The sequence below is a fragment of the Babjeviella inositovora genome (assembly GCF_001661335.1).
Source record: "Babjeviella inositovora NRRL Y-12698 unplaced genomic scaffold BABINscaffold_1, whole genome shotgun sequence".
NCBI classification, from domain to species: domain Eukaryota; kingdom Fungi; phylum Ascomycota; class Pichiomycetes; order Serinales; genus Babjeviella; species Babjeviella inositovora.
Genome location: NW_017566838.1, coordinates 2,308,476 through 2,331,228, shown reverse-complemented (window position 1 = coordinate 2,331,228; position 22,753 = coordinate 2,308,476). Strand labels below are relative to the sequence as shown.

At 48.9% G+C, this 22,753-nt stretch overlaps 9 protein-coding genes across 9 annotated transcripts; 3 read left to right on the top strand and 6 right to left on the bottom strand.

The window, feature by feature from the left end:
• Positions 1-4: 4 nt before the first annotated feature.
• On the bottom strand, positions 5-9,458 carry BABINDRAFT_159609 (uncharacterized protein). Its single transcript, XM_019127768.1, has one exon. The coding sequence runs from the start codon at positions 9,434-9,436 to the stop codon at positions 38-40; it is 9,399 nt and encodes a 3,132-aa protein (XP_018988492.1). The 5' UTR covers positions 9,437-9,458; the 3' UTR covers positions 5-37.
• A 1,106-nt stretch (positions 9,459-10,564) lies between these two features.
• BABINDRAFT_6020 (uncharacterized protein) lies at positions 10,565-11,608 on the top strand (the record flags this gene model as incomplete). The annotated part of the gene is made up of 1 exon (XM_019132341.1): positions 10,565-11,608. One exon carries the CDS (start codon positions 10,565-10,567, stop codon positions 11,606-11,608), a length of 1,044 nt encoding a protein of 347 aa, XP_018988491.1.
• A 1,728-nt stretch (positions 11,609-13,336) lies between these two features.
• On the bottom strand, positions 13,337-13,609 carry BABINDRAFT_30785 (anaphase promoting complex subunit 4; the record flags this gene model as incomplete). The annotated part of the gene is made up of 1 exon (XM_019131504.1): positions 13,337-13,609. A coding segment is annotated over one exon (273 nt), but the record flags the coding sequence as incomplete, so codon positions are not given.
• A 1,340-nt stretch (positions 13,610-14,949) lies between these two features.
• On the top strand, positions 14,950-17,154 carry BABINDRAFT_159606 (uncharacterized protein). Its single transcript, XM_019127767.1, has one exon. The coding sequence runs from the start codon at positions 15,276-15,278 to the stop codon at positions 16,758-16,760; it is 1,485 nt and encodes a 494-aa protein (XP_018988489.1). The 5' UTR covers positions 14,950-15,275; the 3' UTR covers positions 16,761-17,154.
• A 41-nt stretch (positions 17,155-17,195) lies between these two features.
• HOM2 (aspartate-semialdehyde dehydrogenase) lies at positions 17,196-18,347 on the bottom strand. The gene has a single exon (XM_019127766.1). The coding sequence runs from the start codon at positions 18,329-18,331 to the stop codon at positions 17,240-17,242; it is 1,092 nt and encodes a 363-aa protein (XP_018988488.1). The 5' UTR covers positions 18,332-18,347; the 3' UTR covers positions 17,196-17,239.
• A 432-nt stretch (positions 18,348-18,779) lies between these two features.
• BABINDRAFT_81658 (uncharacterized protein) lies at positions 18,780-19,225 on the bottom strand. The gene has a single exon (XM_019132743.1). The coding sequence runs from the start codon at positions 19,122-19,124 to the stop codon at positions 18,834-18,836; it is 291 nt and encodes a 96-aa protein (XP_018988487.1). The 5' UTR covers positions 19,125-19,225; the 3' UTR covers positions 18,780-18,833.
• On the bottom strand, positions 19,203-19,851 carry BABINDRAFT_11464 (uncharacterized protein). Its single transcript, XM_019126869.1, has one exon. It carries the CDS (start codon positions 19,815-19,817, stop codon positions 19,326-19,328), a length of 492 nt encoding a protein of 163 aa, XP_018988486.1. The 5' UTR covers positions 19,818-19,851; the 3' UTR covers positions 19,203-19,325.
• Positions 19,852-20,979: 1,128 nt separating this feature from the next.
• Positions 20,980-21,755, bottom strand: BABINDRAFT_159604 (mitochondrial 54S ribosomal protein bL34m). The gene has a single exon (XM_019127765.1). It carries the CDS (start codon positions 21,272-21,274, stop codon positions 21,071-21,073), a length of 204 nt encoding a protein of 67 aa, XP_018988485.1. The 5' UTR covers positions 21,275-21,755; the 3' UTR covers positions 20,980-21,070.
• A 22-nt stretch (positions 21,756-21,777) lies between these two features.
• Positions 21,778-22,689, top strand: BABINDRAFT_179120 (mitochondrial 54S ribosomal protein uL1m; the record flags this gene model as incomplete). Its single annotated transcript, XM_019131079.1, has 2 exons — positions 21,778-21,807; positions 21,886-22,689. The coding sequence occupies 2 exons, from the start codon at positions 21,778-21,780 to the stop codon at positions 22,612-22,614; spliced, it is 759 nt and encodes a 252-aa protein (XP_018988484.1). The 3' UTR covers positions 22,615-22,689.
• Between the last annotated feature and the right edge of the window lie 64 nt (positions 22,690-22,753).

The following is a 22,753-nucleotide window of genomic DNA, read 5'->3' as shown; positions in this document are numbered from 1 at the left end:
TTCGGCTTACATACTTAGATAAAACTACCAACATATCTTATGCCTTCCCTAGCGTCTTTGTGTACCTCGCCTCGGCCTCGGCCACGATCTTCTGTAACGCCACAATGATTACACGGTGCGTGACACTTGGAAACTCGCCCCTGTGGACCCCAAACCACTCCAACGGCGGCGTGGCATTACCCAACTCCTTCAACTGTGGCGAGTTAATGATTGGCGGCTCAAGCGCTTCGTAGACATATTTGACCCGGTCCAGGGTGGAGGTAGGCAAAGGGAGGTCTGGATCGGTAGTCGTTGGGGCCGGTATAAAACTCTCATCTCTAGACAAACTCAGATCCTTAGAATCAAAGTTTGTGGTGTAATCCCTTGCCATTCTCGACTCAATCGCCTTATAGTGTACCGCCCCCATTTCCCGGATAAAGTTCACTGACCCAAGGTTCCACCGGACGTCCACCTTCCCGTCAAACACACTTCTGAATAGATACCCCACTCTATTACTCTCCGGCGTCTGGAACGTGGTCATGGCCACTTCGACCGCGGGGAACACAAAAATCGTCCCGCCTTGAGCCCCCCGCGAGTGTTTAACAAACTCAGAAACGCTCAACCGGTTGATATCGTCCTCCGGACGCTGTTTCTTGAAGCTGGAAACCGCTACAGACACATCCAGAACCCGCAACGTCAACGTGTCCTTCATCCGGTTCTCATAGAACACTTGCTTGAACAACGCATTGGAGTCGGCGAGCTTCACTACAAGCACCTGGGGGTCGAGCAAGCTGCTGGGATATACCTGGAGCACCAATTGGTGCACCGACACCGCAAAGACAGTCTTGAGACGGAAGATCAGGGGGCCTTCAGGTTTGGCTATCTCTTCCTCCATGGGGGCGCTCGCAGAATCGCGCAACACCTCGGAGTAAGAGGTTTTGGAGTCACTGACGATTTGCTGAAGAGTATTCGTGATATCAAGAAGGTTCGAGGCTGCTAAAGCCGTAACATAGGCCTCAATCGTATCACAATTACCCACGACTGCGAGTCTATCGTCCATCATTCCGCTCCGTTGGTTGAACACGTGGATAGAAAGGTTTTCCACGTTTGCTATCAAAAACGAGTGGTAATCGAAGGCAGTTTTCACCTGCAATGAGCCCAAGCTAACGGAGAGTTTCACCAACGGAATATCGAGAATCTCTGTCCCAAGTGTCCACGAGATTGCCGAATGGACGCCAATGTCCTTTAAAACAACCCCTCCACTGAGACGGCCCTTCGATGCCAACGAAACAGACTGAACCCCAAGTTTCATGCTCTGTGACCAGTCGACCTTGCGTCGAGAAACAAGCCAGAATTGATCGAGCAAAAGCGTTACGATTCCAAGAGACTGCCCGAGATCCACCTCGACCAGCACATCCATTATGACAAAGTTGACCACCCAGGGAAACGTCTGGGTAGCGCTGACCTCGCGGAAGCGCAGTGCAAGTGTGCGCGACACGGTCTTGGGTGGGCCGTTTGGAGTGACTGGCATCCAGATATCCACAAAGAGGTGCACGTCCTGGAGTTGCTTAAAGTTTACATAGGTGCGGACGGCCGAGAGGCTCCCAGCAGTGGCGAAGCTCTGAATCCTGAGGCCCATGAGAGACGTCAAACTGAGTTGGTCGACGGAGATAAGAGCACTCACCTGGCGCGAGAAGATGTGCTGGAGCGACGCAGTGAGCGCGTTGATCTTGACCGATCCGCCCAATTGTGCGCCGTCGGGAGAGTTCATGACCTCGAGATTAATAAGGCCAATCCCAACAATTGCTTCCACCTTGGCTGTCGGTTCACAGCTGAGTGAGAGGCGTTGCGAAGCGATGCGGACGCCGAGATGGAAATCCGTGTCTTTGAGAAGGCGGATAATCTGACTCTGCGTGGAATTTCGGTCATCAGGATTTGGATTTCTAGTGTCTGGGAGCCCAGAAACACTGTCCACCGAGGAAGTGCCCAGAGGGCCAGAAAATTCAGAGGAGTCTAGAGGCGCGGGTATTGGGCGTGGAGTATTAGAGATTGGCTGCAAAGGTTCCGGCGGAATATTTTGGATGTGGCCATTCCCTGAGCCATTGCTTGTCTGGGTGGATCCAGACTTATACCCTAACGTCTCTCTAGAGGAACTCTTAGAGGCTCCCCTCGTAGTACTATTTGAGTCTCCATGGTTGCCGTTTGCCTTCTCTGACGTTTCCTTTTTTGGGTCTGAGCGTTTGTCGACCTCCTTGATCGATTCATGGGGCTTTACCGTCTGCTTTGCGACCAATTCACCCTCCGGTAGTTTGGTAATCAGCTCCATCTTTACCATCTCTATGGCATTCCGATAGATATCCATCAACACCGGAACGCAAGACGAATACACTGTGTTATCCGAAGACGACGCCAACACCTGCAAATTCACAACATGCTTCTTTATCCCTCCGCTCACCTTGTTATACAGCAACAAGATCTTCACCGGCGGTGATTGCAACGAAAGCGTCGGTGCTGTTTGCTCGTCCAGTGGAACATACAACAAGAACGTGCCTCCCGCAAAGCTCATCATGCACTGAATCGACGTAAACTTCGATCCCAACGCCTCCATGTAGTCTACCTCTTCGGAGCGAATTGGCATCGGTGCTGGTTTTGGCAAGAGGTCAGTGACCAAATCCGTGACTAGTGCTATCGATTTAAGCAAATTTTCAACCAACCTGATGGAAGTTGACGAAAACTTCACGTCTAATTTCTCGCCAGTAACCCGGATATTGATATCTCTGCCAATTCCGTCCTTCGTCCGCACCACCACCACCTGCACCTTCGGAAGAAACGCCCGGTTTAGGGCATCTAGCTCCGCCAGGATTGGGTAGAAATCGTCACTATGGGACCCTCGGGCGACAGACACATACGCCTTCATGAGCGTGAGTTTCCCCAAGCCTTTCTCAGTGACAGCAAACACCCGCTCGCACCCGAAATTGATCCCAGGATATGCCATCTCCGCTGCGTCACCGAACGACCAGCCAAAACAAAAGTTGTAGCACAAGATCTGGATGGCGTAAAAGCTCATGATGGTTTCTATCGCCATGAAATCGGAGCCGCTTTCAGCGAAAGAGCTGGCTGGTTCCTCCGCTGGTTTGGGGACGAGCGCCGCCATGCTTCCGCCCATCTCCACGAACAAAGCAACAATTATGGGGGAGAGGAACACCCGGCAGTGTTCGCTCTCTACCTGGAGCGTCTGGAGCGCTGACTCACTGCTCTGCACCGGATTCAACACCCGAAGATGGAAGCCCATATCGAGAACTGTCTGGGAGGAGGCAAACAATTTAGCCGCAAGGCTGAGACTGCCGTACACCGGGACGAGACTCTTGGTGGTGTGACTGCCATTGCTTGCCTGGAGATTAATCCTAGAGACCTCGAGCTTCACACGTTGATCCAGCGACTTTGTAGTGATTCCAATGTGGTTGTGGACTGCGTGGATGTTAAAAAGAACGGTGCTACCATGTTTCCCAGGGTTTGTGTTACCATGATTCCCTCCAAATGCCTTGATCGTCTCTCTTATCACTTCAGTCTGGCCTTTCAATGCAACCGCATCGGACTGGATTGAAAATAACGATTCGCCTAGCACCGTCGGGTGCGGGAAGAAGACTTCAAACGCGCCCGACTGGAGCAAAACGCGAAGCGATACCGTTTCCGCGATCGCCACACTGGCTAAGGTTTCAAAGTCCTTATTTTCTGACCGCCAGACGGTAGTTTCTGCTGAGAGGAGGCCAATTACCAAAACTTTAAACCTAGAACTGACCGCCACGGTTTCCTGGTCGAGTCTCACTTTGAGCGCAGCGTCAGATACGTAAACCTGGCCCAGGTGTGACACCATTTTGACCTTCGAGTTAAAGTGACGAATCCGTGAGGTGAAATCGATGATCCCGAGGTTAACCAAAAGGGAAGCGAGGGCTTCTGGCGCACGTTTTGACGTCGCTGGGATGAGCTGTGATGACTTCGACGCGAGCGTTGACTCTGAAGGGAGGTCTGACGGTTCTACCTTCTCACTCATAAAAGACATAATCACCTCCCTTTCGGCCTCGAGCAATTCCGTAATCAATTGGAGAAACGGGCCCACTCCACTGTCGCTTGACAAATCCACGTCCATCATCTCGATATCAACTAGCCTCGACCCTCCAATGAGCGGACCGACGTTCGCAACCACAAGCGTAGTGTCGGTCACCTTGGAGGAAAACATCCGCAAGCCACCGTATAAAAGACCTACGTCCGTAGAATCCACCTTCATGGAGAGAGTTATGGGAGAGGTGAGTGGTTCAATCCGGGCCTGAGAATTGATAGACCAGCCGCGCGTGGTGGCTGAGAGAACGGCTAGGCCACTTCCTAGATCGAGGTATTGTTCGCAGTTATCGACAAGGCAAGTGAAAGAAAGAGAAAGGGGCCGAGACGGAGACGATACAGACGCCAAAGGCACCTCCAAAGGGCCCAGTACCTCGGGGGTCACCTTTATATTATCTGTCTCTGGAACCGTTTTTGATTTATCCGGTTCAACTCTCGATCCATCGGTTCCAGCTTTCGCTATCTCCTCAATCAACTCCCTCACCACAACCAACATCGTACTGACCTTACTCCGGTACGACTCCAACTTCATCTCCACGCTCACCTCGATCATATCCTTCATCTCACCCGTCGTATACATGTCCCAGTATCCAAGATTCACAAAGTCATCCTCGGCGTTTTCCGACACCATCCGGATAGCAAAGTCCTCCACCGACGTGCTTACCCGCCAGTCAAGAGTTTCAGAGACCTTTCTGGTAAACACCGTTGGAAACACGTGCGAAAATACATAACTGTTGTTGATATCCACAAACTCCCAGCTACGCCAGTCTGCAAAGATCTCCAACACCCGCGCGGCAACGTCTGGCGGCGGAATCCAGGTATTTTCCTGGAGTGACTGGTTGACGGTGGCATGCCACGTGCGCGGTAATGTATGCAATACGTGGCGCAAGCGCGTAATCACGCGCCAGCTGTCGTTAGAGCGCACATGGTCCTTGGAAACACGGATTATGTAGGCTGGCTTTGTGATAACCGCAGAGTCGTGTACAACTGCACGACTGGCCGCCGCCACCTTCAGGAGAAGCTCCACCTCGCGGTCGTTGGAGCTCCGCAATGCGCGCCCTGCCTCACGCTGGAGCGCCGAGAGGTCTCCCATAAGGGCGTGGAGGAAGCTTCCCAACCACTTCATCCGATGCGACACAAGCAGGAGTTTACATGTGCGGAGTCTGATGGACGCAGCGATGGAGGGATTACGAGAAGGACTGGGGCGGATAGTTCGCCTAAAGGCATTGCCCAGCCTGGAGTTCAGCTGGAAGTTTAGCCCGGAGGTTTCCAGTCCGACTGAGGCTTCGTCTCTCCAGACCTCACCAGGATCAATTATGCCCGCTGTTTTGTCACACCAAAGCTCAAGATCTGCCACACGCAAAGCTACCGCCTTGGACCATTCGTCCGAGCCCTGAATTTCGACCAAAACCTCCTTCAAATGCACGGCACAGGTAAACTCGCTTGCCATGCTGTCAGGCGCGCCCATCGGCTTGTCTGGAATCCTAATGGTCTTAAAAGACGAGACAAGGGATGGGTTTTCAAGAAAGATGTAGACCCCCTCACCATTAGGTGAAGCTAGCGCCTCAGCCATGGTTGGGAAAGTAAACTCGCCAAGGCGAAGCAGCACCAGCGATGTAATGAAACGAGTATTTTTGACAGAGGAATTTACTTTCAAGAAGCTCTGGAGTCGCTTAATCACATCAATCTGGAGGTTATCCATGACGGACTCGATGTCATGGACCTCAAAGGCTTTAACAAGGTTGAGGAGCATGGGAAGGGACGAAATAGATATAAAGCCCAGCACCGCCCCAAGGTTTACCACCACACTATCATATTCATAAGCTGGGTCGGGTTTCGCAGCAGGGGAGAAGTCGTAGTCGAGGTAGTCATTGATTGGCGGGAGGTTCGAGCCGAACATGTGCGTCTTTGGGAAGAAGGATTGGCCGGAAAAAGATTCGTCTGATGTTTCACCGGAAGTAACTGAAGGCGCGCCAGAGGCTGCACCAGAGATTCCCTCTAACGCCTCATCAAGAAAATCGTCACTCGTCTCTTCGTTAAGCGGAATGCTAAGCTCTGGAAACGAAACCGAAGGCACAATCGACCCATATGCCGCGTTGTACCCCTCGTCGCGGTACATCTCTGCCAACACAAACGGACAGCGATGGAACGGCCCGTCGTGGAGTCGGACGTGCTGTTGCTGAAGATCTCGAGTTTTCTCAAACTCTCGTTTCTGGCAGAAGTTGCTCAAGTGGATAGATGTTTCGAGGCCTCCTATGATGTTTCCAGTAGCATCAATAACTTTGACAGCAATTGCAGGAACCTGGAGGTCCACCAAGTCAGAGTAGCGCGCGTTAGCGATATCGTTGAAGGTGAAGGCAAGCGGCTGGAGGGAAACAACAACGGCACCATTACCCTCAGGGTCTGCAAGAGAAATCTCCGCCTTGGGGCAGTTAAAAGAGACATATGTCATGTCGTGGATGGTGGCAAGGTCCAACACTAGCGAGTTCTCCGAGTCCTCGTAGCCAAAGGCCACGGCCGCTACGGAGTCAAGCAACCCCTTAAAGAAGCTAGGACGAGAATCGATCGCAATGGCACCGAAATCAAAGTCCCACTTGCAGAAGTAGGTGGGTTCTAGTGGAGGAAGGCCAAACATCCGATGGGCATGGATGGCGGCGCCAGCGATAGTCATTTCTGGGTGGAACAGTTCGTTGATCATGGCAAAAATAGCGAGCGGGTCGCACTGGACGAAGTGCGAGGTGATGGGGGAAAAGTCTGCCTGGAGATCCATGTAGTAGTTGGTGAAGCGGATGTCAATATCAAGGGAATCGAAGCGGAGGGCGACATGGGACGCGCAGTTGTATATAAAGCTGGGGAGGACAATACTACCACGGTTGACAGAGAAAGAGAACCAGACGTCGATTTCGTTTTCGACGCGTAGCGCCACAGGTGGCACCGCAGGTGGTACCACAGGGGCTCCAGGCAAGTCCTTGGGCAAGTTTCCGGGACCTCCGCTTTCAGGCCTCGCTGCCATACTCGTATGATATTCCTGAAGCGTCTTGAAATGTGTCGACGCACCAAAATAGTTCTCCATGATGATCATAAAGTACCGCACCAAAAAGCCATAGCAAACCAACGTGACCTCATCTCCGCAAAACGCAATCACAATTGTGTCCACCATGTTGATCTCCACGGCTGAGTGGTACGTGTAAGATCCGGAAATGCCAAAGTTGTGCGCCCTAGCGACTTTATTATCGCCCAAAAACCCGTTGATCGTGTTCCACGGCGGCGTGAGCAAACGCAAGTCAAACATGGGCGTATGTATATCGTACTCAATGGTTGTCGACTTTGCATACACCTGGTCCATCGGAAGCACCGCATCGAGGGTTATGGAAGATCCAGCAAAGAGTAAGAAACAGTTGTCTCCAAAATCAAGCGGATTGTTGATAATATTCCCGTCATTCACGTTCATATATATGCCGTAGCCGTTGACTATCGCCCAGCGAAGCTCGTACACAAACGGTCGGAACATTTCGTACGAGACAGGGTCACCACCAGCAAAATCGGAACTCATGTCGCTGAGGAGTGCTACGTGCTCGCGGAGCACAAAGATCTCCGCGTTGTGAGATTCGTTAGTGAAGGACCATTTAACATCTCCGTTCCACGCTAAGGGATACCCGCAATCCCCGGTGACCAAGTGCTTATCAGCTTTAAAGAGAATGTCATGATTGATGCTCGTACGGAGCTCAGGCTCACTGAGGGTTACCTGGAAGCGGTTCGCCCAGCCGGAAGCGGTTGGGATATAGCTGGTGTCGAAGGTCATGGTGGAAAACTCATCCACCTTAAGCTCGATCCAGCCAAATGGACGTGAAGGGGAGGCTGATACATCATCGCGCACGTTCGCGCGCTCTTTACTGGGTTCACGAAACGGTACACGGAAGATGAGCTCATCGTGCACCTCCATGAAGATCTTGAAGCCAGAGTATGTGCGCATGAGGGGTGTGGTGAGCTGAGTATCGCGGCAGACTGTGGGGAGAAGCATGGATTGAAGGGCGGCACGTTGCTTGTTAGCCCAGGGACCGTAGTTGACGGTGGCGCGGGAGAGGATGATATCGATTCCGGTAAGGGGGTCCAGGTCCGTGCCGAAGGCCGGGCCAGGATGACTAGCCTGGGCTGAGGGATTGGTTTTATCGGAGACATTTTCCTGGGCTGGGCGATTCGCCTGGCTACTAGCCTCGTCGCTCATCTGGGCAAAACCACTCCCCTGATCCTCTAGACCATTGGCGTGGCCAAAGGGTCCAGGTCCCGGTATATCATAATAATACACCACCTCACACATCTCTGCGGTTACCAAGTTCGACACCTTTGCGTACTCGTCTGCCCTACCCGCGGGTATATCCTGGCCTGGGGTATAGTCCCCCATCTCCATGTACTGCCGCAAGCCCCTCCACTTCTGGCCCGGTGCTGGCTGGACGGAAGCACGGAGAAACAACGCCCGCACCGGCGTTAGCCGGAAGAAGCTGCGAAGCGCACGTTTCATCTTGATGTTTCGTCTGACCGTGGCGCTGTGGATGGCGTTCGCTTTTTCGTGAAGCGGTTCGGAATTATATGTAGGGTTGGTCTTCATGAACGCATCGAAAGTGTGAAGCTTGTAGCTGAAGACAAAACGGTAGAGATCCAGAGGCGAATTGGCTGTCGCTATATCAATGTCTCCATCCGCTGTGAGGAAGGAAAGTGTAAGAAGCGTCGGAGTGGTGTGGTTTCCGAAAATGATGGCCCCCTTCTTTACCAAAACTTCGATTGGAAGACTGCGCAAGTGTTTTGCTAAGGGTGATACCTTTATCAATGGCGTTTGTGAGCTGACTTCAAACGATTCGCTGCTGTCTTCGCTGACCATGTCCAAGGCGGCCTCAAAGGCCATGGAGCGATTGAACACAAAGACTTCAAGCCCGTCGACTTCCACAACAAAGCGACTGGGAAGCGCGTTCTTCTTTCTAGGGCTGCGATGGTTGATGGTATTGCTATATTCGGAATCACGGGTGCGCACCAACCAATAGCGCCACTTGACCGAGCCCCTCGTAAGGCACAAGATGCCGTCCTGGGTCACGACGGTGAGGTTCCGGAACAGCACCTTTCCGCCGAGAAACGACACCTTGACCGATTGGACCGAAATTTTAACACGGTACATACGCCATACCACCACGTCGAGCATATACGTCACGAGGCAGCCCATCAAGCGGTTGAAGTAGAGAAGCACAAAGATGGTCAACATCAAGATGAGGATCCAGTACAACATGAACACCACTCTCAACTGCCCGCTCTGGTTCAGGTGGATTAAAATGTACTGTAAGGAGAGATCCATTGTGGGTATATGTTTGGTTAAGAAAGCGAGTTGGTGATAGAGCTCTGCCAGTGTTTTTAAGTACTGCGCAATGAGCGTCCTGTATAGAGCTGAGTCTATCATGGAAAGCTAAGAGATAGAAGTTCTTTAATTGTAGGATTTAGAAATAATCCAAACCAGCTTATTCCGAATAGATTGTCGTATAATCCAAAATGAAGTGTTTCAATTGAAATAATGGTATACTCTAATGAAACGGTTTAACGAAACAATACTTAGGATACGAGGGCCTGCGCCAAGAGAGTCCTCCTAGCTGATATGTCAGTTTCATGCATTCGAAAGGATAGGCCAGAGCAAAGTTGAAGGAAAGTATATATCAGAGTTATACGATTTAACATTCAAGAGGAGTTAAAGCCCCGTAAATCAAACTAGAATGGTTAATAAGTGATGTTTTTTTTTTTTTTGGGGCAGAGCTTGAGTCTAGGAAAAAGTTTATGAGCTAGCCATTGATGGGGAACAGACTAAACGAAAAAGTACTGAAGTAAGCACCTACTTACGAAGGGTTATGTAGAGTAGATTCTCAGAACGGATAACTTCGGGAAGTGGTACTCCTAAGAAGCAAGATAGGAGGACACTCAAGCTCAATAAAAGATTCTGGCCTTCATCTAGGAACGTTAGACAGGGGTACAAATCAATAAGACACCAATTCTGGCATGGACATCGATCAGTAGACTCCAGTTCTTTGCAATTGACGCAAGTGAATAATAGGAAGAAGCTCAAAAAGGAAAACATGTCCCCGATATATATGGGATTTTAACGACTAACGCTCGACCGCATAACTTGATAACAAAGACAAATCCGAGAAGCCGAGACACGATTAACGTAGTGGGCCCTGCGCAAATTGGACTACCTTTAGAATTCAGCCTTGGCCCGTGGTAATAATATAAACAGTGGATCTAATCCAATACGTACGAAAACTACCAATCCGAAAATAATTGAATATTGCTTATAATCATTTTCGAAAAATAAATATTCAGCAACCTCCTGGTACGATCAACCTGCATATATCCGTTTGACGTGACCTGCATGCACTTCGGGTACTTAACTTTTCACAATCACCTCACCTCCGGTTATACACATTGAAGTCGCACCATGAGCTATCCAATCCGCGCATTCCGAACCATCGTGAGAAAAACGAGTCAACTACCACTCGACCACAAAGCTGTGTCATACCTCCGAAAGTATGCAAAACACTCGTTCAAACAGCCACTCACAAAACGGAATTTCGAGGCCATCGACACCCACACCACCCTTCTAGACAGGGCATTGCGGCTCGACGTCAGTCCGCTTGAAACGCTTATCGAGTTAGCGTACAAACAAGGTGCAAAACCAGACAACTATAGAGATCGACCGCCGTGGTTGAAGCACTTCACGTCCACACGGGTAGGGAGCACCGATGTGGATGATTTGGTCTACCGGTGGCCGCAGATTCACTTGGCCGAAAGGCACAGTAAGAGCCAAGAATACCAAAAAACGTACCGTACCTCGTTAGAGGCTCAGAAAAGGGACTTCCAGCAGCGCTATGCGTTCAGTATCCACAACATAGAGGCCCTCGTGCTCTCTGAGAGCTTTAACATCTCCTCCGACACAGCCTGCCCTCCCCCAACAACTATCCCACTTACGGAACCATCAGTGGTGGAATCTCCCCTTGTTCGGCTAGATATCTCGCAGATTGAAGCGTTGTACAAGCTGGTTTGCCATACCACAAGCTTGATCACGCACTATAAGAAGGCGCTTCTCCCGTTCCAGGCCGAGGTCCCGCCTCACCAGTTGGGCCACCCGGTCGCCAACGTACGCATTAAAAACATCACAGCCAGGAAGATCGAGGCGCTCCAGGCATTCTTCAACAATGACTTCATGAACATGTCCTTAGAAAACTTGCGCCATCTCGAGGCCTTGGTCAAAACTGAGCAAAACTACAAGCTGTTCAACATGGAAAGGTATATTAAGCAAGGGAACTCACTATTCCCGGCTGAAAGGTTGCTCAGGAAGATAAAGAACCGGTACACTGGGTTTACCAGAAAGCAGTACGCGTTTGGGGAGGTATTGGGGGAGGATAGCAGGGCTCAGAAGACCAATGAGCTCGTCTTGCCGTCGGTTGTGATGTGGAAACTCAATAAAGAGCAGGAAATGTAATAATGCGAATGCTAAAAATATCAGACACCGAAGACTAAAAAATGGGAATTATTGGAAATTAAGCAGCTTAGTCAACTATACAACCTCTCGTTTAAGCAATTACTTCGAATAGCGAAGCTTTCTATCACTATTGTATCAGACTCAATCAGCAGTAACGTCCTCACCCCCATCGTCCGCATCCTCATCATCCAAGTCAAATATGATTATTTTCTGCCTCTCTTCGGAAACCACACAGCCTATTCTGCGCCCTTCGGCCCCGTTCACCGCGAGAAACTTTGGCTGGAAGCCATCTCCAAAGATTCGCTGTCTCAACCGCGGAACCGAGGTAAAATCAATGTCCTGTGTATCAGAATCTGGCGTAGAAAGTGTATAGGCCAAAGCTGTGTAGTCGATAGCAGAAATCATTCGAGTTCCTTCCTCTGCAAGCACAACCGCCTCAGTTACACCGGCAAACTCCCATGCTAAGAGATTGTCAAACCGTACAGCACTTCTGGAAATCTCTGTAAGGCTTTCGAATCGGAAAATGGCCAATTTTGTATTTTCATATACCGCAACGTATACCCAGGATCCGTTGACCACGATTTTTACCTTTTGTTCGTTCCACTGAGTGAGCACCACGGGTTCATGCAACCGGATCTGTGCCTTTATGGCTGTCTTGATGCTGTCAAAGATCACCAGACAGGAACCCTCTAGGACCAACACCTCTGCCTCAAAGCTCTCACTAAAGTCGCTTTTCGGACTCACATGATACCTAATGTAGCGGGATACGTCGCTAGTCTTGCCCGTAAACCCCCGGGTTTCGTCGCCCAACTCGCTGGCCACGCAAGCGAGCCACTCCAGAAAGACGTTGAACAAGCGCTGCTCCTCGTTGAGTCCCCATACAAAGGCGTGGACACGCTGAAGCAACACGCCAGAGGTGTTAATACACTTCTTGACATCCGCCGGTCTGATTCCAAAGAAGTCGGAGCGGTCCTCCCACTGCGCGTAGCCGTGGAGCCGCGAGAGTAACGCCACAAGAAGCTCCAAGGCGGGGATGAGGTGGTTGAACGACGAACGTCGGAGACTGTCATAGCCCAGGTTGGCCGTGCGTGCCTGCTTTTTGATTCCGCGGTCGCCGAGCTCATCGAGCCACGTGCGGAGCCCGGGCGACATCATTCCTGTGAGTAACATGTCATACAAGCAGGCAGTTGCGGCTTCTCCAGCAGATGTTGTGTCGCAGAATATTACCGCAGAGTGATCCCTCGCGATGAGCCCCTCTAGGGCTTCTAGGTTGTGGCGCTGAGAATCTGCGAGGGCGCGCGTCTCTGCGACTGCACCGCGCGCGCTGTCTCCGAGAAACGCGAGCGCCGCAAGAATCCGCGCACTTGTGAGCGTAATTTCCGGTAGAGATTCAAACCTTGTGAGAAATGACATATCGAGCTCACGGACTTCCAAGTTACTTTCCGTATGGGAAAAGAGAAAGTGGCTCTTTGGTGAAACTAGGTCGGTGATTTGAGTGGAAGCATCCACAGCTGCGACACCAGGCACGGTAAATAGTCCGTAGAGTGTGGCATCAAGGGTATGGGAGAGCCCCACAAAGAGAATATCCGTGTCGGCGCTGGGGTCAGGCATGAGCTTCGGAAAGGATTTTGTACAGTCCATTGCAAACATCGCGGCGAAAGGGTTGGTAGGAGGCACGGCACCTGCGCTCCAGCGTGCAAATGTAAACTTCTGTGTATTTGCACGATGCACAACTGCCACTAACTTGCCTGTGTTTGAGTCGTAAAGCCGGCAGTTTCCGTCCGCGGTCGAGAGCGCAAATGCCTTTCCGCCACGCTGCCACGCGAGACCCGTGACCCGCGACTGAGCGTTGATCGCGTAGACCCTCTGACCATTGAGACGGTACACCCAGAGAATGATGGCGTTAACCGAAACCACGAGAAGGTCCATCGTCGGGCACCAGCTAAGGACCGTACAGTCCACGGTGGGCAAGGTCTTTTCCAAGACGGTTTTGAATGACATGGGGGTGAAGTATTGTAGGGGGTTTAAGGGACGATACTAGTGCTAATTTGTAAGTTGAATCTGTGCAATCGGCAGTGAGCTTGAGAATCAGAGTTCAATAGATGAGAAGGTGTGTAGCTTCTGTTAGTGGTGGTTTGGTTGGTCTGTTGTATCAATTGGTAAGGATAGCAGCTGTGGTACACGAATTGGTGCGAGATACCTTACAAAAGGAAATGGAAGGGGGAGATGTAAGATAAAAGAATCAAATGCTGGAAGATCGTCCTTTATGGTGGTGGATTGGATGCAGCTCTGTGGTATATTAGTGGGCCTCAACGGCAGTGATGATGCGATAGTGATCCGAGATGGTGATTCGTAGAAGTATAATTGTGAAGCGACACTACGTCTATATTTCAAATAATAGAACGTATAAAGTTGACAGAACAGAACTTCCGCGCTTTCTATCACAGACCTGGCGGGTTTATGTTTTGCTTTTGCTTTACGCGCTGGCGATTTTGTATGCGCCGCGAGAGAGTCAGACGTTTTCATGCATTGGCTTAGGTTCCTCAGACTCGAAAGGGTCCTAATATGTGCTATGCGGGCTACACCATAGTTATATAGATTTAAGTATTACCAAGTTTTCAACTCTAGCACATAGTAAATTTAGTACGTTTATATTTTACTGAGTTGTGGGGATGAAGATTCGAAGCTCAGGTGACAAACTCGCAGGTTCAAAATGCACAGCACCAGGTAGGCGTTTTTGATGATGAATGTTAATAAATTTTCCTTGTAGCTTAAAATGTGAATAATACTCCTCTATATACATTTAGGCTCAACCAAAGTGGTTATTCTACTAGAGTTTAACAACTTTTGGGTCCCCGCTGGCCATAGGAAAGTCAAGAGTTCTCGATTATTGCTCTCTCCTTTGGCTTGTCCATAGTGCCAAAAAGGATTTGATACCTACTAGTTTTTATTCGCCTGATTTGGATAATTTTTTAGTCCGTAGAGTTAGAGCTCTCTGAATGAATCAAGAGCTCTCCTTCCTACAACTGGCCTTTTTTGTCTCAAACCTGGCTGCACGGCCAAAAACAAGAGTATACCTCATTGCTTAAAAACGGCCTAATACTCATCATACAAATCTGGGATATATTGTAGAGATCTTAAACCTTTGCGTATCTTTTAACCTACATAAAAGTGCAAAGCTTTAAATACTTTCTATAGTTTTACAGGATGTTAACTAATGTGGAAAATTCTGTGCGGCGCCTTGCCACGAAACAAGCACATGCATGAAAAAGTTGCCTCAATATCACTTTACCTCTTTCTATCTTTTTTCTATATAATGTTTAAAAAAGATCCAAACGTATGTGTATTCGATTGAGCCCATGGTGCTACCCTCTTGAGTACCATCATATCCCATGGCCTCTTCTATCCTAGCGTCCTTGTGTCGTGACTAACCTCCCAGGTGAAAGCTTCGGCGAATCTCAAGTCATCCGAAAGGCGCAAGCTTTTGGCATCTATCTGCGTGACTTACGGGATCCCGCAAGCTGATATCAGTGCCGAGACGGAAAAGCAGATCCTTCCTGCCGTCACCAAGCAGGCCGCCTTCAAATCCGAGCTTGGCCACACCGGCACTATCTACACCGACGAGACGCTGACGCCTACATGGTTCAAGACAAAGGACTCACAGATCATGCCCAGTATATACACGCTCTGGAATTGCCCGTTCATCTTGCCAATTGTGCTCACTCATCCCCATGTGATCAAGGTCTATGTGGGTAACGGTGCGGACTTGATGCTACCGGGTACGGTGCCGCCTTTCGACCACAGGGCTACCAAGGGCGCTGTGGTGGCGATTGCCGATACCGAAAATCCGACCGTTCCGATGGCTGTGGGCACGTGCAACCTTAACTTGCCGCAATTTGACAAAGTCGTTGGAAGGGTCGGTGTGGCAGTGGATGTGATTCACCACATTGGAGACGAATTGTGCCGACTCTGCAAGGATGATAAGGTTCCTCCAGCTGTGGGGTTGAGTGGAGAGATTCCAATTGAAAACGCTGAGAAAGATGCCAAAGACATTGATTCGAGCACTGAAGAAAAGGGCGACAAGAATGTAGAGTCCGTGGACGAAAACTCCAAAACCTCCATCGAATCCAATAGTGAAGAAACCAATTCTAAAGCCATTGAAACAAATTTAGAAGGCGGACCCTATGAGAGTTCCATCACCCCTGAAGATGTGGATCACATCTTCCAGCGAGCGCTTCTCCAGTCGCTCCACATGGAAATCATCCCAGTTCCGCTCAGCTCGTCCAACTTCATGGCCAACCACGTGCTCAAAAACATGCCAGATGTGGACGCCAGCGTTGCCAACATCAAGCGCACAACTTGGAAAAAGTCCGCAAAGTATCTTAAGGCAATGGAGAAACTTGGCTTCCTCAAATTGAAGGGTAAGGGAGACGATGTGACAGTTGTGAGTGTTGTTGGAAAAGAGAATGAAACCGTTAAAAATTTTGTGACATACAAGGTGAAGAAAGCAGGGGCCACTGCTCCGGCAGTGCAGAAGAACGAGCTCCGGACGATGCTTTTATACAAACCGACCCACAAATCCAAGGAATTTTTCTCCATTATCGATATGCCATTCTCTGTTTTGTATACTGCGACCGAATTAAAGGCATGTTTGAATCAGTTTATCGCAAAGCAGCAGCTTGTGGACCCTAAAAACCCCAAGAATATCATTCCAGATGGCCATATCTGCTTGATTTCCGGCTTGCCCCGTGGCTCTCTTGGAAGGGAAAAGGTTTTCCCCGCGTTTGTCAAAAACTTCACCGAACTTCACAAGATTGTGAAACCAGGCCAGGACGCAACTGAAGTGCCAACGGGGCGCGGTCCCGTGCCGAAGGTCCATATCATCACCGAGATGAAGATTGGGCGCAAGATCATCACGCGTATCTCCAACTTTGAGGAGTTTTACATCAAGCCAGAAGCATTTGCGGAAGAGTTGCGTGTAAAGTGTTCGGGTTCCACGACCATCGGCCCGTGCACCCATAATCCAAAGTTGACGGAAGTGACTGTCCAGGGGCCGCACGGAAAGCTTGTCACTGAGTTGTTAGTAAAAAGGGGAGTCAACAATGGGTATATTGTGTTTGAGGATAAGTTGAAGGCGAAGAAGAGAAAATAGTTAGATAATTGGCCAGGGGCATTTCCATGAAAAAAAAATTCCAAGCTTTTGCTGACCAATATTGACGGAGTCATTTCCTTTCTGTAATCAATTTTTGCGGCTGGCTATTCCATGTATTACCCATCTAGTTCTCTTTTGAGGAATTATACACTTCCAATTTAGTCAATTATGTTTTCTCGGTCTAGTTCTTTCCCAGGCTAATACTTTTGTTATGAGAATTTGACTTAACGGTTGCTTTCTAAGCCCTGCCTTGGATAAAGTATCCTCCTAGGCCCCGAGATCTACCAAAAAATCACCTAACTATGGTAACACCATCTGGTGTCTAACTCATTATCCACCCGAACTCCTTTTCCTCTAATAAAGTCATTATCAATCTATGACGGACATATATCCCACGGCTCAACTTCTCAAATCACATTATTTGTATTTATGACGAATTATTATATAGAATAGTCTAGTCCAAGCCACGTACCTCCTCTCTAGATCAACTTCTTAGCAAGCAAAATCTCAGCAATCAAAATCCCCGCACCAGCAGCACCAATAATCGTGTTGTGCGACAAAACAACCATCTTAAAGTCAAGAACTGGATCCTCTCTGATTCTTCCCACAGAAACACCGTACCCAGCATCTCTGTCCCTGTCCAATCTTGGCTGTGGTCTGTCTGCCTGTTCCAAAACATGAATGGTTTGCTTGGGGGCGGAGTGGCAGCCAAGCTTGGCGGCATCACAAACATAGTCTCTCAAGCACTGCTTGACTTGTTCGAGCGACGGTGGCGGGCGGTTGGCAAACTTCAAGGAAATACATTCGGTGTGGCCGTCGGAAACTGCGACACGGTTGCACTGGGCACTGACCTTCATCTGCTCGTGGGTCAACGGCACAAACTCGCTCCCGTCGGCACTGAAACCCCCCAAGATCTTCTTGGTCTCCCACTCCATCTTGTCTTCTTCGCCGCTAATGTATGGAACGATGTTGTCCAAGATGTCGATTCCGGGAATGCCCGGAGAAAACCCAGCTCCGGAGATCGCCTGGAGCGTGGTGGTAGTTAACATGTCAATTGGCCCAAACTTCTCAACTAGCGGCTTTAATGGAGCCACAAGACCGGCCGTGGAGCAATTCGAGATACAGATGATGTAGCCCGGCTTTTTTTCGCCCTTTGCCTGTGCATCGGTAAGCTTCTTTTCAACCACAGACACGTGTTCAGGGTTGACGATGGGCACGATCAACGGCACGTCCACGTTTCTTCTGTAATTCTTCGCGTTGGAAACGACTGCCAAGCCGGCCTCTACGAACTGCTTCTCGATCTCTCCCGCGTAATCCGCGTCCAAACCGGAAAAGACAATGTCACACCCGGCAAAAGCGGCAGCAGAGCACTCAGAAACCAAGATGTTCTTCGCAGACTCTGGTAACAACGAGGTCTGCTTCCAGGTGACCGCGTCCTCGTAGCGTCTTCCTGCGGAACGGGACGAGGCACCCAAAGCCTGGATCTCAAAGTCAGGATGTTCAGATAATAAGAGAATAAACCGTTGGCCCACACTTCCGGTGGCACCTAAGACACCAGCTTTCTTGACCATTGTGTATGTTTGTGTTGTTGAAGAAAGAAGTGGAAGAGAAGAAAGGTGAGCGTCAAAGCTGAAAAATAGCCAGACCATCACCCAGCCGATAATGCGCGTTGAGTCACCTTGCTACGGCGCACGGAATTCTGTAATGTCAGGTGAGGAAGGGTTGGGAAAGTGTGAGCTACAAATTCTCCACAAATAAAGTCTAGTATTTTAATATATAGTTAAATATTTGATAATAACGGGTTCCTTTTTTGTACGTGTTAAGGGAATGGTTGGGTGGGTGCTTAACGTCCCAGGCTCCAGGGTTTGCTCACGCCTGAAACGGCCCGACATTGGAAACACAGGGCAAGTACTGGCTCATTCGGAAGACAATATGCGCTTACAGTTTGCACGGGATTCGCATTAAAATACCCAAGTATCCACGGAGCGACAAGGTATTTTCCCTATTTGACAAAGCAAAGTTTGAGTTACTACCTAAGAAATCAATGGTTAATCCGAAAAACATTGGTGGATTTCAATATGACCCCTGATCGAGCCTAAAACTAAGACTCTGGGTGACTCGATCAATAACCATGTTTGCGCTAGTCTGCTGGACCAAGATCGCAGTAAGAGCGAGGGTTAGCATGGCCCTGTATATAGGACATTTGAACTGTATTATAATACTGACTGGAGTTGAAAGCTTGTACATCAAAATCGTAGGCAAGAAAAGCCTTTTACCTAAACATAAATAAAGTAGGGCTTCCAAAGCTATTACCCCAACGGGGTAAGTTAATCTGGCTTCGAACTTGTGTTTCGTAAACCACATCGTGGGATGAATTGTCTATCGAACGTAGAATAAATCCCCAATCGTCTCCATCTTCTTTTGCTGGTTCTCTACATACGGCTAAAATACATGATGAGATGCGTTAAATATTATACAAGCCATGGTTGTGGCTAAACAGGTAATCTGGATGAATGGTCAATGCGATGGGTGTGCGAGAGCCAGGAAAGGAGGGCTTTGTTGTGTTTATTCCTCGCTTTCCTTTTTCTTTTTTTCCTCCTTTCTGCGCTCCTTCTTCAATCTCTTACGTTCTTCCTTGTTGATAGTCCCGTTGGCGTAGAGCGGAACACCGGCTGGTGTGGCTTCAGCAACATCAGCGTCATGCATCTCGCCATCATCTTCAACATCTTCGTTGTTGTCGAATCTGATCTTCTTGTTCATTGTGTGTTCGGAGGCTGGGGCCATTTCTGGCAACATTGGAGGCAACCCTCTTAACTCCCTCTGCACTCTCTTCAACTGGCTCAAGTATGCAGCAGCGCCGGAACCGGCTGGATCGGCATTAGCTGTACTGAGACTGGCGCCCATGTCTAATGAGTTGATTTCCGTGTCTTCGAGGAAGGAGTCTAACGCTCTCTGGACGTCTTCCTTTTTGAGGGGAACGGAGTTGGTGATGTGGACGGTAGTTGGCGCAGTGACCGCAGACGGAGCAGGTCTGCGAGGACGGAAGCCGGTAGACATGGTGAAAAGTTGTGTAGTCGTATGGTATTAGCTAACTCTGAAAAGCATCGCTGAGCTATTTTTCACTTTTCTGTAATTTTTTTCTGAGATACATGTGCCGCATCGTGGGTTTGATATTTACTCTGATAGTGTAATTCACGGCACTAAATATACGTGACCTGAACCATAATTGCTATTAACGAGGTTTCTATCGTTGAGGACGTGCTGTCGGTATACTGTGACTTATTTTATATTAGTATCGATCATTGATTTCAATAAGAGTTTTAGAGCATAAGAAATACTCTAGTAGTGCTGTTTTAGCACTTTTTCGAAGTGAAATATGTCAATGTTTACCCCGCGTGGGGGAAACTAACAGAACAACTTGAGCTCTGGAGCAAACAGAGGAACCGACACAAAGATTACGGAGAAATTCTGTATATTGTTACGTCCTACTGCACTTATATGGCCAAGACTAGTGGTTTTGGTCATACTTTCAAATCCAACGAGAGGTTTAAACACTCCCTTCGCCAATGCAATGAAGCCCCCTCCCACCTTGGGCCGGTGGCCGTGAAATACACTAGTTTCAGAATCTTAGAAGTTTTCAATGCTGCCCTGGTCGAAACTATCGCTTCTCTGAGAACCAGTGACAATTAGCTTCTCCGAATTCGCACCGAATTTTAGAAACCATCTCAGAGGATTGGAGTCGAGTTCTTCCTGTTGTTGCAGTTGATCCATACTAATTCTGGTTCAAAGGCTGTCTGAGACAAGCAAAAGGCTATAACATCCTCCATTATAGCGCAATACTATGACAACGCTGCATTCAACAGTTTTGACAACTCTTTCTGGGGAACTTGCGAGAATATTTATAGAAATAAGCTCCGTACGCGTCTTATCAATGAAAGGAGGAAAGAACTGCTTCAGAAGCTTTGAAGAACCTCTAAGGTCTGTTGACCATGGAATAATCTGGAGTTAAAGCTGATAAGAATGCGGATTGGTGATTTTTCAGGGCAATAACGGTACGGTCCATCTCTCAGTGGTCTATCCGAAATCTGTTCAGATCCACTCATACCTTTAATATACAATCTCTATCCGCATAATATTCTACAAATTAAACTCTTTTCTGTATAAACTCATCCTAATCTCCTAGACACGTCTTGTCGCGACAATACTATTTTACATCCACTTCATTAAACATTGATTCTATTATATATACACGTCACCTGCGGACAGCATCCAGCTACTGCTCGTTGCAGGCTAAAACTTAACTCCGTTCCTTAATGGGACAAGTAGTATCTACCCTTGGCCTTTCTTCTCTCAATGATCTTTCTGCCAGACTTGGATCTCATTCTGGCCAAGAAGCCGCATCTTCTCTTGCGGAGAAGGGTACTTGGTTGGTACGAATTACCTCTAGCTTTGAATCTCTTTTGCATTAAACCACCGAGTAAAGAAGCGAGCGGGCTAGCTGGAACCGTGGTCATGGATGGAGCAAGAGGGGCCAAGAAGGATGGACGCATGGCCGGGGCGATGCCGGTTTGGGTCAAAATAGAAAACTGACGGGTAGAAGCACTGCAATGTTAGTATATTTCGGCATGTAGATAATGGCATTTCTAGTAAGGCCGTCTGATACCTCGTTATGGCTTCACTAACGGCATTATCGTTACGGTATTGTACGACATCGATCGTATCATCTCTGAAGTCCTCCCTGACAATACTTACATTACCACATTGGAAGCAGTTCTGAGTACGTTGGAGAATCTCAACATTGTGAATCGAGGCGGATGGATAAGTAACCTGCTATCAAACTATCCACCAACCCTAAACCCTTTTCAGTCCTTGTAACATACGGTGAAAAATTCACCAAAAGGCTGCTTATGTAAGCGGCGGAATTTTTCAGTTGACGCTGAACGTTCTGCAAAACGCATAAAATGATTTTGCTACGCCCAAAGATTTCACTCTCCATACAGTAGCTTAGCCCATAAGTATGTTGAGAACCACCGTGAACAGCTTGAAGGTAACTGTTGGGGCCTCCAGAGCCTTGTCCCTCTCCGGGGTCAAATTGGCGGACGACCCTAGGGCCGCGTTGTTGAAGAAGAAGAAGGCGGACGCAAAGGATGCCAAGAAGAAGATGGAAATCAAGGAATTCAACAAGTTAAAGATCAAAGCATCCACACCGATCGAGACACATCCGTTATATATGACCATTCCGGAGGCCATGAGATACTTGAGAGCGTTTGAGGTTGGCAAATCGTCCTACGACACCACCTTAACCTTGCAAGCCACCATCGTCGCCTCCAAGGGTGTTTTGCCGTTGCAAGGCTCGCTTGCGTTACCGCATCCTTTGAAGGAGACCAAAATTGCATTATTCACAACCGACCCAGAAAAGGCCGAGGAAGCAAAGAGATTGGGCTGCTCCGTCGTTGGGGGGCTCGAATTGATCCAGGCAGTCAAGGACGGTAAGGCTCTCGACGCCCAGCAGGCGTTTGCCACTCCAGAGATTGCCCAGCAGTTGAACCAAATTGCCCGTGTATTGGGGCCTAAGGGTTTGATGCCAAGTGCTAAGAAGGGCACCGTGATTTCTGATATCGCGGTCGCCATCGGCAGCGCTAAGGGCTCTATGCCTTTCAAGCAGAAGGAGCACTACTTGTGCTTCCCTATTGCCAATTGCAGCTTTTCTGATAAGCAGGTCTTGGAAAACATCACCTGTGCTAGTGCCGCTATCAGAGAGCTTACCGAGAAGACCGCCAGCAACAAGACCTGTGTCCTCAACAAGGTTATTTTGTCCTCAAAGTCTGGCCCCGGTATCGCCATCAATTTCTAGTTTAGCTGTCTCACGCTGAGCTCTTGTATATATATCAATACAAACGTGTAAAAAAGGCTAGTTTTAGGTCGATATACTGGGGGTACTCCACAATACGTAGCTACTTTTATATTAATTCTGATTTCTATTTTTTTTTTTT

What these genes read in the sequence shown, in the direction of transcription:
- BABINDRAFT_159609 (XM_019127768.1), bottom strand. Translation starts at nt 9,436, where the DNA reads ATGGATCTCTCCTTACAGTACATTTTAATCCACCTGAACCAGAGCGGG.
- HOM2 (XM_019127766.1), bottom strand. Translation starts at nt 18,331, where the DNA reads ATGGTCAAGAAAGCTGGTGTCTTAGGTGCCACCGGAAGTGTGGGCCAA.
- BABINDRAFT_81658 (XM_019132743.1), bottom strand. Translation starts at nt 19,124, where the DNA reads ATGTGGTTTACGAAACACAAGTTCGAAGCCAGATTAACTTACCCCGTT.
- BABINDRAFT_159604 (XM_019127765.1), bottom strand. Translation starts at nt 21,274, where the DNA reads ATGACCACGGTTCCAGCTAGCCCGCTCGCTTCTTTACTCGGTGGTTTA.
- BABINDRAFT_159606 (XM_019127767.1), top strand. Translation starts at nt 15,276, where the DNA reads ATGCCCAGTATATACACGCTCTGGAATTGCCCGTTCATCTTGCCAATT.
- BABINDRAFT_11464 (XM_019126869.1), bottom strand. Translation starts at nt 19,817, where the DNA reads ATGTCTACCGGCTTCCGTCCTCGCAGACCTGCTCCGTCTGCGGTCACT.